The sequence below is a fragment of the Plasmodium vivax genome, chromosome 14, assembly GCF_000002415.2.
Source record: "Plasmodium vivax chromosome 14, whole genome shotgun sequence".
NCBI lineage: Eukaryota > Apicomplexa > Aconoidasida > Haemosporida > Plasmodiidae > Plasmodium > Plasmodium vivax.
Genome location: NC_009919.1, coordinates 3026734 through 3044510, shown reverse-complemented (window position 1 = coordinate 3044510; position 17777 = coordinate 3026734). Strand labels below are relative to the sequence as shown.

The 17777-nt window shown below is 26.5% G+C and overlaps 2 protein-coding genes across 2 annotated transcripts; one reads left to right on the top strand and one right to left on the bottom strand.

Annotated features, from left to right (window-relative positions):
* Positions 1-3947: 3947 nt before the first annotated feature.
* Positions 3948-5424, top strand: PVX_101570 (variable surface protein Vir5-related; the record flags this gene model as incomplete). The annotated part of the gene is made up of 3 exons (XM_001614010.1): positions 3948-3962; positions 4139-4792; positions 4933-5424. The coding sequence occupies 3 exons, from the start codon at positions 3948-3950 to the stop codon at positions 5422-5424; spliced, it is 1161 nt and encodes a 386-aa protein (XP_001614060.1).
* A 1887-nt stretch (positions 5425-7311) lies between these two features.
* Positions 7312-8933, bottom strand: PVX_101565 (variable surface protein Vir24-related; the record flags this gene model as incomplete). Its single annotated transcript, XM_001614009.1, has 3 exons — positions 7312-7485; positions 7542-8744; positions 8889-8933. The coding sequence occupies 3 exons, from the start codon at positions 8931-8933 to the stop codon at positions 7312-7314; spliced, it is 1422 nt and encodes a 473-aa protein (XP_001614059.1).
* Positions 8934-17777: the final 8844 nt, after the last annotated feature.

The following is a 17777-nucleotide window of genomic DNA, read 5'->3' as shown; positions in this document are numbered from 1 at the left end:
TAACAAATTTAAGGTCTATATAAACATTTGCAGCGGAAATTATTTCCTTGTTGCTTTTATAACTATACGAAACATTGTTATTCATACAATACAATGTAAAATATACATTTTTAAATACAAAAATATTTAAATTAGAATAAACATAGACGATAGAATTATAATATAAAAAAAAGTATTGTTTTGTACGCTTTTCACGAGTAAAATTTTGGCTGTACAATTTTATTAATTTACAAAACTGGAAAAGTTATCGTAAATATGTAAAAGAGTTATAGGGTATTTTTTCTTGATATAAATATGTACATAAAGTTTTTTTCCACTTGTATATAAGCTTATTATTCATAATCATGCATTTAACGTAAAAATTAAGCAATTTATTCTTCGATTATTAATTACGTTATTTCCTATTAAAAGGGCTAAATTAAATAAGTACATCACGTTTTTCATAGCAGTGTAGATAATAACAATATGTAGATTATCTTTAAATATTAAATTACCGCAAATAATAAAAAAAATAATAATAAATGAAAAAATATCCAAAAAAAAATCGCCGATTTGTATGCATTATTTGAACGCAGTATAGTATTATTTCTTTTTATGCTGTAAAATATATATATATATATATATATATATATTTTTGTCATGAAAAATGTGTTATAAATTTAATAATTTGGCAAATTCTACCGCTTACAATAAAAACAAAGACTATTGCCTTTAAATTCTTTAAATCGTAATACTGACATTTTATTGCACTTAACTGCGAATTATGAAATTATCCACTAGGCGCGAAGAATAGTAAGCCTTTAAAAAAGCTACTGTAAAACCGCGCATATGTAAATTAAAAAAAAATTCTATACTTTTTTATTATGCACAAATAAATGACATAAAGGGGTGAAAATAAAATATCCAAAATCCTGTAAAAAAAAAAAAAATGCATTATTGTATTATACAATAAAAATATATTGAATTTTTTCCATTGAAAACAAATTGATTTAATCTAAGCAATCAATATTAAAAAGGGAAAGAAAAGCTTTAAGCGTTTCTTTATTTTCGATGATACAATAAAATAATTACGGAAAAATAAAAATGCGTCATGGTATTTTATATACTGTACGCGTTTATTTTTTTTTTTAATCAATTTTTCACATTTCTTATGAATTATAATTACGCAATTCACAAGCCATAAAAAAGGCGTTAAAAATTATTTTCTATCCATCATGTAAATTTCTATATGCCTGAACTGTAAAAATTTATTTTATTCATTTAGCATTTATTGCAAATTATTGAAGTATATAACTGTATTTAAATGCTTCTTTAATTCTTAATTAAATGTATGTGATAATTTATTTGGTATAAATATAATAAGTTATTTACAAAAAGTACATATATGCGTTAATGTCTTTTCTTCTCTTCCGTACGAGACTCACATATAGTGATAATGTTAAAATATGATAATGTAACCACGTTTGTTTCACAATTTGTGAAAAAACACAGTAAACAGGATCTATTGCAAAAAAGTTGAGAACAAGATATTTTGATTTTATCATTTTTTAAAATTAAAATGTTGTTATTGTTAAAAAAATTTATGAAGCCAAAATATGTAAATTAGTTATTGAGGAATATTCATATAATTCCAGAGTGGGAAAATTCAACTTTTTATCTTTATTTTAGTAACGAGAGAAAATTAAATAAACAATATAGCTTTTTTCTAAATTTCATACATGCAGCATAGATCTTTTTAGTGTCTTTTGAGTCATTTTTTATTGGGGATTTTTATTATATCAAAAGACAAAAATGTATAGATGATTTTCTTTTCAAATCCTTCCAATCACAACAAACATAATTGGCCTTTTTTTTGCATTTTTTTGTCGCAATTAATCTTTAGTTTTATTCAATTTACATATATTCAACTACACTTGAATTATATCGTGCACATTTTACGAAGTTAATGTTAGTAAAAAAAAAAAATAAACTGAATATGCTGTTGTGGTAGGTGTGTACAAATGAGTAGAAATCAAAAAATATTTATTTAATTATAAGAACCGTTAAATATTTATCATGTAATGCAGTACAAATTAAAAGCAATGTCTGAAGTAAAAAGGTTGCCCTCTAAAGAAATGTCATTTGTTGTCAAACATTACTTTTTTATAGTATTATTGCATTCATTTAAATTTTTATTTTAATGATAATCATAAAGCTAAAATTCGTAACGAACAGAATTTGCAATATTAAACATTATGCAAATTAAATATAACTTATTGCAATGCATTTTTTTTGATAGAAATGCTTTTTTTTTTTTATGTGGATTATTTGGTTATCACTTCGACGTAGGATTAAACAACAAAAAGTTTAACCAATTTTTTTATTTTTGTCCCTTTCAATTCTATAATTCGTAATGGAATAGAATTGTAATTGCCCATATATGTCTTAATATCAATAAAATTTTCTTAATTTTTGTATGTAAAATTACTTTTTGGATATATTAAATTTTTCCTTAGCTTGATTGATATAACTATAACGCATTTCAGCTATAATATTCAACATGAGTTATATATAATGATATGCAACATTCAGTGTGTTCTATTATAATAACATTTACACAAAAGTGTAGGTAATTTTACCTACCATTTTGGTTATTTTTTTAAATAAATTGTCATTATGTATTGAACTTTGACCAAAAGATAGAACCAGAAATGAATGCCTAATTAATACGTACAATTTTTACACGTAAAAATGTCCCCTTATATATTTATTTATCTGCCTAATATTGTATAAACCAATACATTATTACTGTTTAATACATGTTAAGATATGTTAATTCTTTACAAATTTCGGAAGAAACCAAATTTTTACTATTTTTATTGTTTTTATTATTTTAATAGATATAAAATTAATTCTTCCTCGATGTCCGATCATTTTTATTTAAACGTTGTTCACCTTGAATTTTTCTAAAATTATTTAATCCCAAAGAACTAAACATAGTGTTTGTTTTTTTATCACATTTAACTGCAATTATCATATCAATTTTAAAATTTATATTGTGTTAGTTGTAAAAAAGAAAAACATGAAAAAAAAAAATTTGCACAGCGCTTAAAAAAATAGTATAGAGCCCCTTTTTGACACAAAATATATGTTATTTTATGGAGCGGTATGGTAGTAGTTAAAATTAATTTTTAGTAATAAATATTTTTTATGTAATAAAGGAGGATTTGTTTTTCATGTATATTGCGCGGCTCCTAATAATTATTTTTATTTATATATATATTTTTTTTTTGTACAGTATAACTTTAAGTACTGCTTAAAAAATGTTCATTTATAACAATACTCAATAGAAACAATGTAGAACAGTTCTAATACTATAGCTTTATATATCTAAAGAAAATAAACACTACCATGAAAAAACTCCTATAATTTTTACAAAAATGATCATTTTTGAAAAATAATGTTTAAGTGTAAAAATGTTAAATATATATTGTGACATAAATTGTAGATCATATTTTTGCTAGTTATAAATAATTGGCTGTGTTGTATATTGCGACAATATACAAACGAGTGATAAGTACACAAGTGGTGACTTCATCGAACATAAAATTGCCACATATTGTGATTTCTGCGTGTATATTATAATTCTAAACACCCTTTAATATATTTTTTAGTTCAATGTGTTCCTTTCATGTGCTGTTAATTGTGCTATTTAATCGCTATCTTGTGTAATCATCAATACAATGTTCTAACTACGAAGTACTTCTTTATTCTTTATGTATCAAACTATTAGAAATAAACACGCAGAGTATCCATATATCATTTTTTATTATTTAACATGCACAACTGTTTATATAGTTAACAAATTTTACAATTTAATGTCGATCATGCAACTCACAACAGAATGCCAAATGAACCCCCCGATGTACGTGCACACTTTTGTTTTGCATTAAAATAAAATTACAAAGATGCTCCTTTGCATAGTCTACTTCCAGCAAAATGGAGCACAACATTTTCTTGAAAATACATTTTAAGTTATTTGTGTTATTAACCTTTTTTACATTTTTAGAATGGTGTTTTCGCAAATATATGGGAATATGTTCAAAAGGAAAAAGATATAAATATAAGAAATCATACTAATATAACTTCATTTTGCGAGGAAATAGAATCTTCTTCAAAATTGAACGAAGATGCCATAAATATTTGTAAGAAGTTTGTATTATACTTTAAGGAACTAAGTTCCAGTTGTTCAACTGTTGAAGGTCTAAGTACCACTTCTAAATTCGCCAATTTCTTAAACTACTGGTTGTATAATCAGCTAAAAGAAAAGTCTATAAATGGCGATCTTAAAAAAACCTTGTACGAAAAACTTGAAGCAAAATATGATTCTTTTCAAGGTCAGCATATATTGAAAGGAGCAATACAAAATAAAGAAGATACTAATTTTTCAAAATTTGATATATTATACCAATTGTACAAAAAGCTTTCAGATGTAACAATAACGGAAGATGAAAAATGCTTGAATTTTTTTCAAAGTTGCAAAGAGCATTATAATAAAGGATTAGAAAAATGCTTTGAACAAGTAGATAATAATTTTTGTAACGCATTGAATAAATTTAAAAGTATATATGAAGGAAAAAAGACTTCTTTCCCTGAAACATGTACTAGCAACAAATTGCCCACTTTTCCAGAAATAAAACCATTGAACTCATCATCAGACACCACTGAAGAAACTTCTAACATATTTTTTGATTTAATTGAAAGTACACAAAAAAGTGGTGAACATGGACTTCCAAAAATGTCACAAAAATTAGTAAAAAACAAAATTTTTTTAATCCATTTTTTATAACTTTTCATGTGAATATTCTATTATGCATCTAATGTATACCTAACACTTTTGTTAGAATAAACGTGATTCAATTCACATATATAATTTTTCCTTTTCATTTTTAGTTTCCCAATTTACATCAAGTGCTTTCATTCCATTATACCATGCCTTTCGAATATGAAGAAGATAAGATCAAATGTAAAATGATGGACATAATGCTTGAGTTCTTTAAATATTATAATCTAAATAGAGGAAATACCAATGTGCACTTATTTGTAAATGAATTTTTTAAACATTTCTATGAAAATAAAAAAACAAAATACGATAAAATATACACAGAATGTTCTAATAAGACACAGATAGACTCATACTGCAGCTTATATAAAGCTTGTAATGATCAAATAAGAAGAGATTTATTATCAATAAAAGACTCCATAAACAAAAATCTTGAAAATATAGCAAAAGCGTACCAAGATGCGATTTCAGGATATTTATATTACCAGGTCACATCTCATGAAAATGAACAGCTACCTTTTTTGGCCCATAGCAAATCTCTAAATATAGGTATAGGCCTGATATGTGTTATCTTCTTTTACTCTTTGTATAAGGTTCCTTAAAATTCCATTAAAAATGTGCATACATATATACCCATACACATGTTCTAATGTAACATTTATAAAATTATTCATATAAAATTGTTATCGTAAAAGAGTTCCATTTTTAACTGCATATTTTTTTTCCTAAAATCAGTATACCCCCATTGGTTTCAAGTTGCGTACGCTATTTACTAAGCCAAAAAAAAATGAATACGATGATCGTGAAGTGCACATGGAACATCCATCGGATAGTAATTCGAATTTTAAAAACGGTAGACCAAGAAGCAGGCACATTCATATAGGTTATCGGTCTATAAGTGACTTCTTTTCCTAATGTGACAAAGCGTATTTTAAGTGAACTAGGTATATCATATGAAGGAGCATAAAAATCGTCTTTAGTTTTTAACCATGTTTAATAAGACAAAGCAAATAAATGCAACTAAAAAGTGCATATGCTTCTTTGAAAAATATTACATTAATTTTAATTAATTATGGTTATGATTATTATTTTATTTTATTTATTTATTTTTTTTTTTTTTGTAATATTAAAATATAATTGATATTTTAATTTATTTAGCCTTTTCTGTAGTTAATAGTATCATTTCTTTTCCCCTTAACACACATTTTTTTAGTCGTTATATCTACAAAATGCGTATTATTAACATTATAATAAATGTCCTCTCAATATTTTCTATAATGTTAATGATACAGTAAATTCGTCTTATGGCACATGAAAACGCGAAAATTAAAAGATTTATAATACCATAAATTTTTTAGTGGGTCACCCTTATCCCGAATCAGTAATTTAACAAACATTGCAACATGCAAGAGATCCTGAGAAAATGGTACTCCAACAATGCATATATTAAACATAATATGATATGCTTATTTGTCGCTTCCAAGGTCTTAATATTTTTTGTTATCAACATGATCGATTTTTAATTTCATTGCGTTGAGATATAGCTTATAGCACATTTTCATTTCACACTTTATTAATGAAAACTCCGCTTTTTCCAAAAACTTTAATCTCATTTGGATAAAAAAACATATTGTACAATCGATTTTTACTATTTATTATGATACACAAATATTTGCCACCGTGTTATCCTAAAACAAGACAAATATTTGCACGCTTGGTGAAAAAGTTTTATTTTGTTATGAGTATACAATACATTTTACTCAAACAGACATATTGTGGTACACTGCTAAGCATTCAAAGTTAAGCATAAACGTTCCAATTTCATAAAATAAAAAACATGGAAAAGCCCATTAAGAATATTACCCAATTAAGGCATATTTATCAATTTATACACTTTTTAGTGAAATAAAATTGTAAATTTTAAGAAGGAAATACTGCATATCGTCAAACGCAATAAGTAGCATATGTTTATAAAAAGACAAACGAACAGTTATAAACGTTAAACAGTTTCATAGTATATACATAATAAATGAGGAGATTGTCTCACGAACCCTTTACGGCAAAGGAATATGCTTAATAAATATACTTAAAAATTGTCCTTCTTTAAACATAAAAATAAGTGACTGAATTAACATCTCATGAGTTAGCATACATCTACATTTCAAATATGCTTTTAATAACATAATCGCTTTAAATTTTACATGAATAAAAAGGCTAAAAACCTTCACAAAAACAAAGACGAAAAAGTTAAATAAAAATAACACCTAAAATTAGGAAGATGCTATATTTACCTATAATAAAATTTTCTAAATGTAAAATATATATATTTTTAATTCGTATTATTTCCTCCTATCTAATAATGTTCAATATATAACCTGATTAATTCAGTTATTAACACTCTTCTAAATTATTTTCTCCTTATGTCTCGCTATAAATAAAGGACTCTCATTTAGGATGGTAAGCGACACGTAATCTCCCCGTGTGTTCATTCATACTTCCAGGTGCAAATTCATGTTGGTGTATATTTTGCTTAAGTTTTCCATGATAATTATGAAAATTTTTCTTTTTTCTTCCAAACTTATTTCGAAACCAGGATCCGAGTGGAGTAAACTACGATATAAATGGAAAAATATGCAAAATTTATAATGCTCTATACCTACTAACTATAAATTTTTTACAAAAAAATGTGCTTATATTTAAAAATAAAATGGTTAATTACTTTGTAATATACGAAAAATGTCATCATTATTCCTACTGTTAACATACCTCCCACGGAAATGCGAAACTTGTTATCTTCTAAATTAGAAAAAATATTATTAATTCTGTTTAAATGGAACCTAACTCTTGTTATTGGATCATTAGTTTCCACCTTTAGTCCAATGCTTCCAGTATTACGCACATTAGGCTCTACACAATCACCTTCTGGTCCTCTTACTAAATGTTTTTCTTTGCAATTTAATTTTTCTTCTTTTTTTTCAATACCACTTACATCTGCTTCGTTTTCAGGATGCATTGTATCGCTATCTCCTAAGTCAGAAGATTCTGCAACCTTGTCATTTTCAGAATCTTGATTTTCATCTGTATAATCCCTTCCTGTGGGTTCTACGCCAAAATTTTCAAAAGAATCAGGGGATGAGCGAAATACAGAACATACTAAAGTTCCGCTTCCATCATTTTCCTTTTCTACGGTAGCACATCTAAGTATATTGTGTTTCAGTTTTTCGATTTCTGTTAAAGTGGTAGTTTCTGCTGGTTTCTCTGGCTCGGACAATGTAGAATCTGAAGTTTCTGTTTGGTTACCATTACAATTTAATTCGTTAATGAGAATATTCGGATCATAATTACAATCAAAATATTCACCACAATTCATGTAATTAGAACCGCAACATTGATTTTCATATTTTTTATATATATCATTAATATATTTAACGTACTTACAATAATGTTTGCAGTTATCCTTATTATGAGATTTATTACATTTCAAAATAGAACTATAATTCATATTATAATCATATAAAATGCTCTGATCATTCCACTCATCGAAATTTTCTTCAAATTCTATGTAACAACTATTACCCCTGCCTACAGTTGCGTCATATATCGTAGATTCTACATCTTTAAATATATTAATAGCCGATTTCCGGTTAATACTGTCAGGCATTTTATTTAATTTTTTCCATATTTGACCGTACATCCAGTAAGTTACGTTTGAACAACGTTCATCTGCATTTTGATTTAATCCATCAATAGCAGTTAATTCTTTCAAGCCCTTTGCTACTTTCTTACATAGCGTTGATAATCCATTATATTGGCTATCATAAGTATTTATTCTTGTACAATAATGATCATAATCGTTTTTATTTATTTCTTCATTTAACTTTTGGTGTATTTTATATGAAGGTAAATTTTTTAAAATGTTTTCCTAAAAAATTAACAAACAAGTGTAAATATATATATACATTTAAATGATTGTTCTACGGAACGAATATGTGTTGTTATTAAACAGAAGCGTTCCACTGGAATGATAAGCTATCGGTATCGTTTTTTAATAAATAACAAAATATACTTCATCACTTGTTGGCGATAAAAATTCAAATCCTTCTAAAGCCATTATAGCTCAATGAAAAAATGTGGTACATTTCTATTTATATATATAAAGAAGTAGCAACTCACAAAAGGTACTTGTGCAAACTGTATTTTCCTTTGCTAATATAAAAACGTAAATAAATATTTCTTAGGAGGGATTCTTTAATTACTTTTTATGAATGAAATGAAGAGCTCTTACTAATATCTTATCATAAGAAAAAATTTCGGATTGTCAAAAAATTAGAGCAAATTTTTAGACAGCAACGCTACATATACATGCAATTTCATGCCTTGAAATGTTACTTTACATAATTTTGGTTTGATGACTTTCTACATTATTCAATAAGTAGGTTATACAATAAGACAAATCTTTTTCGATATACGTACGATTAAAATAGAAGTGTACGCCACATATGTATGCTACATCCTTATCCCATTACATCATTTGTATATAAGTGTCAAATAATAAACATTACACTACACTGAGTATTTAGACCAATTTGAAGTGTAAAAAAAAAAACACTATTATAATGATTCTACAAATATCCATTTAAAAGTTACAATATTAAATATGTTTCTTAAAATGAAAGGCTAAAATATGCGCTTAAAAAATTAAGACTTATCTAAAAATAGTACAGAAGTTATTCTAAGGGTAGCATTACGTATGCAAAATAAATATCTTTTCATAAAATAGTAATAATTTCTTATGACAAAATTATAGAAAATGTGGTATCGTATTAGGGAAAATGTATTTATTGTCACAAAATCATTTTAATTAGTATATTATTAAGGAAAAGCTTCTACACCTTGTAGACAAAAATTAATGCTCTTTATTTCTTCTGTTTAACATAGTCTTATCATATAATTAATTTTTTTACTTGTGTTAAACATGTCCACATTTAAAATACCCCTTTTGGGTGACACATTGCTTAATCCCAAAATGTCTACATTCAACTAATGCGACGAATGTGCTTTGGAAAAAAATAATTCACACTAAAGATCAAGAGAAATCAAAATCTTAATAAAGAGGAAAAACTTATTTTATTTATTATGGCGCAAAACATTTCAAAATTTAACAAACATAAAATTTATTATCCAGGTGTATATTTTGGAAAATATATTTGTAGGACATATTTTATTTGTGTGCATACTAAAGTAGTAATGTAAAGTGGGATGATTCTACAGGGAAAATTATAACCTTTCCTAGACACTTCAAATAAAAATTTTAACTAAGTAATAATACTTCGTTTTAAATAATAAAATAATAGCAAATAATCCTCATTTTCTTAGGCATATACCTTTTGTGCATGGGATTATCTGAAGCCTCTGTCTGTAAAAATATTACACGTGCAATATTACACTATTTTATTCCGTTTATCACATTTAAAGCGCTCTCATATATATATTCATAAATATTTTAAACATAAAAATTGAGAAATTATTATAACTGATATACGAAGAAAAAGGGGACATTATTTATTTCTTGAGAACAAACATACAGTCATTTTATCAAGTGGGCATAAAATTTTATAGATCATATTTACGCGTATTACACGAAATTACCCTTTAATTTTACATATTCAACAAATATTTTATTATAATTGAATAGGTACTTGTTTCATAATGCATAAGTGTAATACGCTTAACCCTCTATCGTGTGCGTCTTACACGTCCTTTATTTTGTGATGGATGTGTACAAACCTTCTGCTATATAATTAGGGAAAATATTATGGCACATCAAGTAGACACAGCTTCTTACCACAATTCTATGCCAAAAAAAAAATTATATCTTTTTCATTATGGCTAAAATGGATATTATCACACTTGTCCATATTTTTTCGTGCGTGTAATCAATTTTACATTTTTTTTTTCTATATTATGTTTAATAATGATATTTTATTTTTAAAATAGTTAACGTCTCACACAGTTTATAATGCTGTGTGCAGCCTGCCTCATAGTGAAATAATGAAATATAGAAAGATGATTGCATAATCCTCATTTAAAAATGGAATAGATGAAATAGGAACCATACAACCTTCAATGGAATTGTAAATACATTGCGGTGTTAACAACTATAGGCATTAATTTAACAATCTTAGGTGTCATTTAAATGGAGCTCATTCATTGAGTTAAGAAGTTTATTATTAAAATAATAAAACTACCAATGCAGAACTGACAAAAGCGCTGTTTTGGAAGAACAGATAATATGCTTAATGTAAATGTTTATACAAAATTTTAGTTCATTCTATAATTATTAAGTTTGACGTTAAAGCTTCCTTTCTTTGGAGAGCAACCTAAATAGATAGAATTACCCCCTCCACCAATTTACTTTAAATTTGTAGAAATATAAATGGCATTAAGTTTAATCCATTATGCGATCAACAAAATCAGTGTTACGGAAAACGAGGGAATTGTAACGTTACACGTGAAGCAACCATAACAGGAGAAGTAAAATGCTTTCACAAGTATGCCCGGTTACAATGTATAATAGCGTTTATATAATGACCGCAATAGTCGAAGTGAAAATTTAATACACGCAATATGGCAATTTTCATATTAAATGCCATAATATAAAGGAAAAATGTGTCATATGTAAAATGTAAGGTAGAACCAATAGATGCTTCCGTTAAGCATTATAAAAAAGTGCAGAAAAATGCAACAATTAGATAAAAATAAATACCATTTGATCATAAAATGTATATTATTTTACAAATTTGTTGAAACTCTTCTTACACATCTTCTTATACATATATGATAGATTTTAGGAAGTTATAATATACAGCCATTTTCGCTTAATTTGGACAAGCTGAACCTCGTTGCACAACATGTTAGTCCCATATTCAAATAAAGAAAATTGAAACATACAACACGTCCGAATAGGGAACAAAATGTTGTTATTTATTCTACACGTATTGCTATTAACTAATGTATATTAACACAAAATGGATAACATTTGGGGAATTACGTAAAAATTATAAGTAAACAAAATGAAAGACCAAAAATAGAGTAAAACGTAAAAATTATGTGTGAATAATATTAATAATTTTTCATCCAAATATGTTAATTTAATACAAATGCGATCACTTAATTACTAAAGGATTTATTTTGCGAATTTATTATAAGTGCAATTCTCATTTTACTATTATTGCTATTTGTCACTTTAATACATTTGAGTAGAATTATCATTATAGGAAATTATCTATCTGTTTTATATATCCCATTGGAATTTTTCTAAACATGAGTGTCTTAAAAACGTTAAGCGAATTAGTACTCCATAATTTCTTAATTTTTACAACGACATAGCACTGTTTATAGTACTGTTAACAACATAAATTAGACATATTACATATTCTATGTAGAATAAAAGGAACTGCTATAAAAAAATGGGAAAAAATACAAATTAAAAATTTGTAATGAATATAATTAATAATTTTTCACTAACATAAATTAATGCATCGTTCCTACAGCAAATTAATTATTATATAGAGAGTAAAAACGTTTCCACTGTTTCTTATAAAATTGTCTTCCTTTTTTTTTTTTTTTTATTCCCTATATATTGCCAACATATTTCGGATAATTTTTAGTATTTTAAATTACATATTTGGGTAATATAATCTATAATTTCTCAATTGTATAATAATTATAGCGGACAAAAATGTAAAGAATAAAATTATGTTTTGAAAATATATACGCAGTTTAAAGTTTATAAATTCTTAATTTGTTTTGTAAGATATTTTCTTACAAGTATTAACACGAATAAGTCTTAATATAGGAAAAAATAAATAACAATTTCCAATGCATTTGGTTCATCTTTTTTATTGTCTTATACAAATTATTAGAGCAAATATAGCGTAAATTTTTGAAAAATTAAGACGTTTTGTTTTTTATTCTGATAAATTTGTCCTAATTCCCGAATTGGAATTCTCTTTATTAGATGCATTTACCCTAATCGTTTTTTCTGTTTTTACTTTATTTCTAATTTTTAGAATAACCAATTTAATTACTTTTTTTATATAAAATTAGTAAATTTAAAATTAAATTTAAATAATTGCTTTTAGTTCTAACATGACTGGTTAGTTAACGAAAGCAGTAGTGGGTTGTTTTTTTTGCTCATGCTTCATAGTATACAATTATGCCTTCATAGAAAGTAATTATATGAATATAAAGTAGAATACGTGGACATGTGAGAATTCTATTTGTATTTATAAAGAAATATTTCCAGAAAAATCGACAGCATTTATATGTACAAGAAAAACTCAAATGATTATTTTTCAAGTAATACGCAGTTATCCTATTAAGCCATAAATTGGCACCACAGCGTCATATCATTTAAGCACTTTGACCCTTCGATAAATGATATTAACAGTAAAACGTAACAAGTGTACATATCAAAATAATTTAATTCTATTATCCAATCGAAAAAGGTAGTCCCTCATTTATTTAAGACGTAAAGATGCTACATGTGAAAAATAAACATATTACCAAGCTTAGTTATTTTATAATGGTTTATCACTAATTTTACAACTACTAAATTAATTATTACAACTATAATATAATAATTAGTTTTTAAAAATATGATTTATTAATCAGAGCACAATGTTTTGCATATATTACTAAGGTTGTTACTAATTACCGCTTAAGCATGACAATCGAAATTAATTAATCTATAAGGGAAAATTACCAACTGTAGATGTATCCACATCCATGCAATTAATTATTCTTCCAAAATGCCAATTTGGAAGAAAAAAAGGAAAAAAAAATTATAATATGAATTAACAGAGCGAAAATGTCAACTACAGTGAAATTTGTGAGTTATAAACCCAATACGCAGTTTGATGAGGAAGAATGTACAAATTTATATGTGGAAATTTCAGAACAAATTGAAAACAGAATAACAAAATTTGATAATACTGATGATGCAAATATTCTTAATGAATGTTACAATTTAGAAAAATATTTAGATTAACAAAATGAATCTTATGAAAAATGTTATGAGTATCCTGATATGCTATATTCATTAAATATAAAAAAGAAAATAACCGAATTATTAAATCAATCTACGAAATATCCTAAATGTTCTAAGGAGTCTACACAGGATGAAGAAAGAGATAAATTAAAATTTGAAACAAATGAATTGTGTAAAGGACCGCCTTGCGATAAAAAAGTAATATCACCAGAAGAGTCAAACGCAACCACGTCAAGCCATACAGAGAAGTTAACCGCAGCAGAATCTCCAGATCCTAAAAGGTTATCAGAAAATAATCAACAACATCATACTGGTGAAAGCTCAGAAAGAGGAAGCGAGAGGCCAGAATCGTTACAACAAATACTGCCAAATGCTTCAGGTGTTACCTCAGATCCACCGCCTGGGAATAATACACACCTTTCTGTTTCAACCCTTCCAGGAGCTACTGCCCCCCAAACACTAATTTCTGCAAAAGAATCCATAGCTAATGGAACCGTTTCTTCTCATAGTGCTTCACTTATAGAAGATAGGTCTGATATGAGCCAAGAATCATATCAAACTGATCAATACGTCTTAGACAAAATTAATATGCGCGGATATATTGTTAACCAATATGAGATTGTTGATAATGGAATTGATACTAATGATCCTAAATTTGTGACTCATTTTAAACTGCTCTATAAACCATCTAAAAATCCGCCTTATATGATTTCTTCAGAAATATCGAATGATAGAACTTATCAATTTGCTGACAACCATCAATCTGTCCTTAGCATTAGTACTCCTGTTACTGCACTCCCCTCACTAGAGCTAGTTTCTGAAACAGGGAAACCTGAATAAAAACAGTTATTAGGGACCCTAAAAGAAACACAGACATTTGGAAATCATGCAGATCATCCATCTTCAGGAGAAATGAAAGACTCTGTAACACTAAAATATGTTCAGGAACCACAACACTAAGGAAATAATTTACACAGTAGTAATCATCATAGTAATGAAAATTCTCATCCCTCTCATGAAAGAGATGCTACCTATGGCTCTGTTAGTTATTCTAATGAAGAAAACGCTACAATGGATAATGATAGTGCTCTTCATACAGCTCGAAATACAGAGGAAGAACATGAGTATTTACTCTGGGGGGTTCCCCCTAAAACGTATACCATGTCTATTTTAATAATTTTGGCATTAGTTTCCTTATTTTGGCTTCTTTTAAAGGTATAGAAAATCTTTTATAATAAAAATATCCGTATGATTGGCGGAATTAATATATTTATAATCATTTATTTTAATTACGAATTCATTTTTTAAAACCGGTCGTTTCCATTTTATAGTACACATCTTTGGGGTTTATGTTCAGTAGAAAAAAAAGGAAAAAAAGACAAAAAGTAAATGCAGAATTACAGAAGATACTATACGGACAGTCAAATATTAGAGCACAAAATATCTACACAGCATATGGACCATTAGGACAGTCAAACTGGCCCCAAGACACATAGGATAAGTAAAAAATGGAATGATAAAATGTACCGAGAAAAAAGAAGTATTCACACTTTACAACCTCAGTTCATATGGAAGATGTGAAAGTATAGAACAAATTCAAAGTAAAATATTCAGATGGTGCACCCTTAAATGAATATAATGAAATATTTTGGTAATAATCAAATCGAGTGAACCTAATAAGTAAAAGGAAAAAATATAAAAGTAAAATAATACACATAAATAAACTAAAAAAGAATGAGCAAGATAAAAAGAGCGCGTTATTAGCACACATCAATTCTAAAATTTCTTCACAGGACAACATTCATAACATAAAATTACAAAAAGTAGTTCATTTTATGATGAAAGGACAAGAAATATGAAAAAATTAGTTTTCACCAAAACGTAAATTTTAGTATAAATTTGCTACGAAAACACCACCTGTATAGAATGGTTACATTTTTCTTACTCTTCAACAAAATTCTAAGGATAAATTTTAAGTATGTTTCCTTCAGTACACATGAGCAAAAGTTAATTTATTCGGATCAAACTTTCATTTATCGCTTTTGCTTGTGTTCTCTACAACAAAACAACAGTACGTGTCGCCCTAACCAACGTTACGTTGTTACATTATATAACTATTTTTTTGATAAAATGATTAGTTACATAGCACTAGTCTGTTATTTATTAATCAGTAGATTCATATTTTTTTAACTCTGCACTGCACTACCATTTAGTACAAGACAACAGTGCACCCGTTCATCATAAATGTGGTAACATGCTAATTAGTTTACTAAACACAGCTATTCTTAATTACATGTTCCCGTTTATCTAATTTAAAATTTTTGTGTTCTTTTCCTTTTTTTAGTAATTTTTTAGTTAATTAACATGTCTTATCGCTTTATATTTAATATAATCCTTTTTAAGAACTATATTATTTATAAAACATAACCTTTTGTTATAGCATTGTAAAATAATATGCTTTAATACACACAACAAATATGGATTACGTTGATGAATTTTTATAATGAAAACAGCTACACATCACATAACGAGATTTATAAAATACAAATTTATGCTACAAGAGAACAAATTTGTTATAAATATGAATAACAATTTGCTATTCTGTTTATTATTAATTTATATATGTATTATACTAAATGTTCCTACATTTTTTATTCGCCTCTAAATATAGAGAAGCATCGGAAAAACGAATAAAAAAAAAAGTAAATTATATAATGGTGCAACATTTCCAATGCCATCATTGAAATGTACTTATTGTTTATATGTCCACTTCATTCATAAACACGTCTTTCATTTTATTTCTGAACCAACATTTATATTTTCTTGTAGAATGTTCTACAAAGAGCATAACTGTATTTGTTGTTTTATTGCTACTCCTATTACGTATTTAGTGGTCGATAATATTATTATTTGGGAAATTCGTGGAAAAACATATATGTAAAATTATTAAAAATGTGATTGCATTTTAATGAAAGAAGACCTATCTCGTAAAACAAATCACCTTACCTGATACATATTTTTTTCTAACGAATAGTTGAACTATATGACTAATTTTATTTCTACAAAAAAATATATTATACAAACGATGAACACTGTGCAAATATGCCACTCCTTTAGTGCTAATATAATAATGCGAGAGTCATATAGCAGTTATTATAGCAAATCCAAAGAAAAGAACAAAACAGATGCAATGCTTTATTAAGGTTAATTGTTAAATTTGAAAAAATACTGCAAATCATAATGTGAACAGAAATTAATTCAAATAATACAAAAATAAATTGTGTACGTAATGGAACAAAATATAAATTCTGATAATATGTATAAATGCATGAACAGCTCTTGGAAAAAAAAAAATATGACTGAAATATTATCTTTCCTTAAGCTTCCACTTTTTCTATATCATTTGAAAGATAATCCTAACATTTATTTAATGTTCTATACAAACAAAAAATATTTATTGCCGAACAGTTTATATTAAAATTGCTTTTACTTATTGATGTTTCTACAAAATGCACACAATAATTAATAAAAATACTACCCCCCCCCTTTATAAAAATATTTCATGCGGATATAAAAACAATTCTTTGGAATTCTCTCATTATTCACAAGAGAGTATTTTCCTGGTTAATAAATGCAGTAAATTATTGTCATTGTGTTATTTATTTTTATCAATTTTTTTTTTTTTTTGCAATTGTTTTATTATTATAACAAAATGGAGGTAAAATTAATCGTATTCCATAATAAAAAAACAAAGTAGTGCTTTCCTTTCATTAATTTGTTTTTTTTTTTCCTACCAATCTATTTACTTAGTTAATTCAAGAACACTTCATTATTCTCTTTTATCAGTTATCCAAACAAAACTACTTATAAAAAAGTAAAACATCGCGCATTTCTCCCATGCAC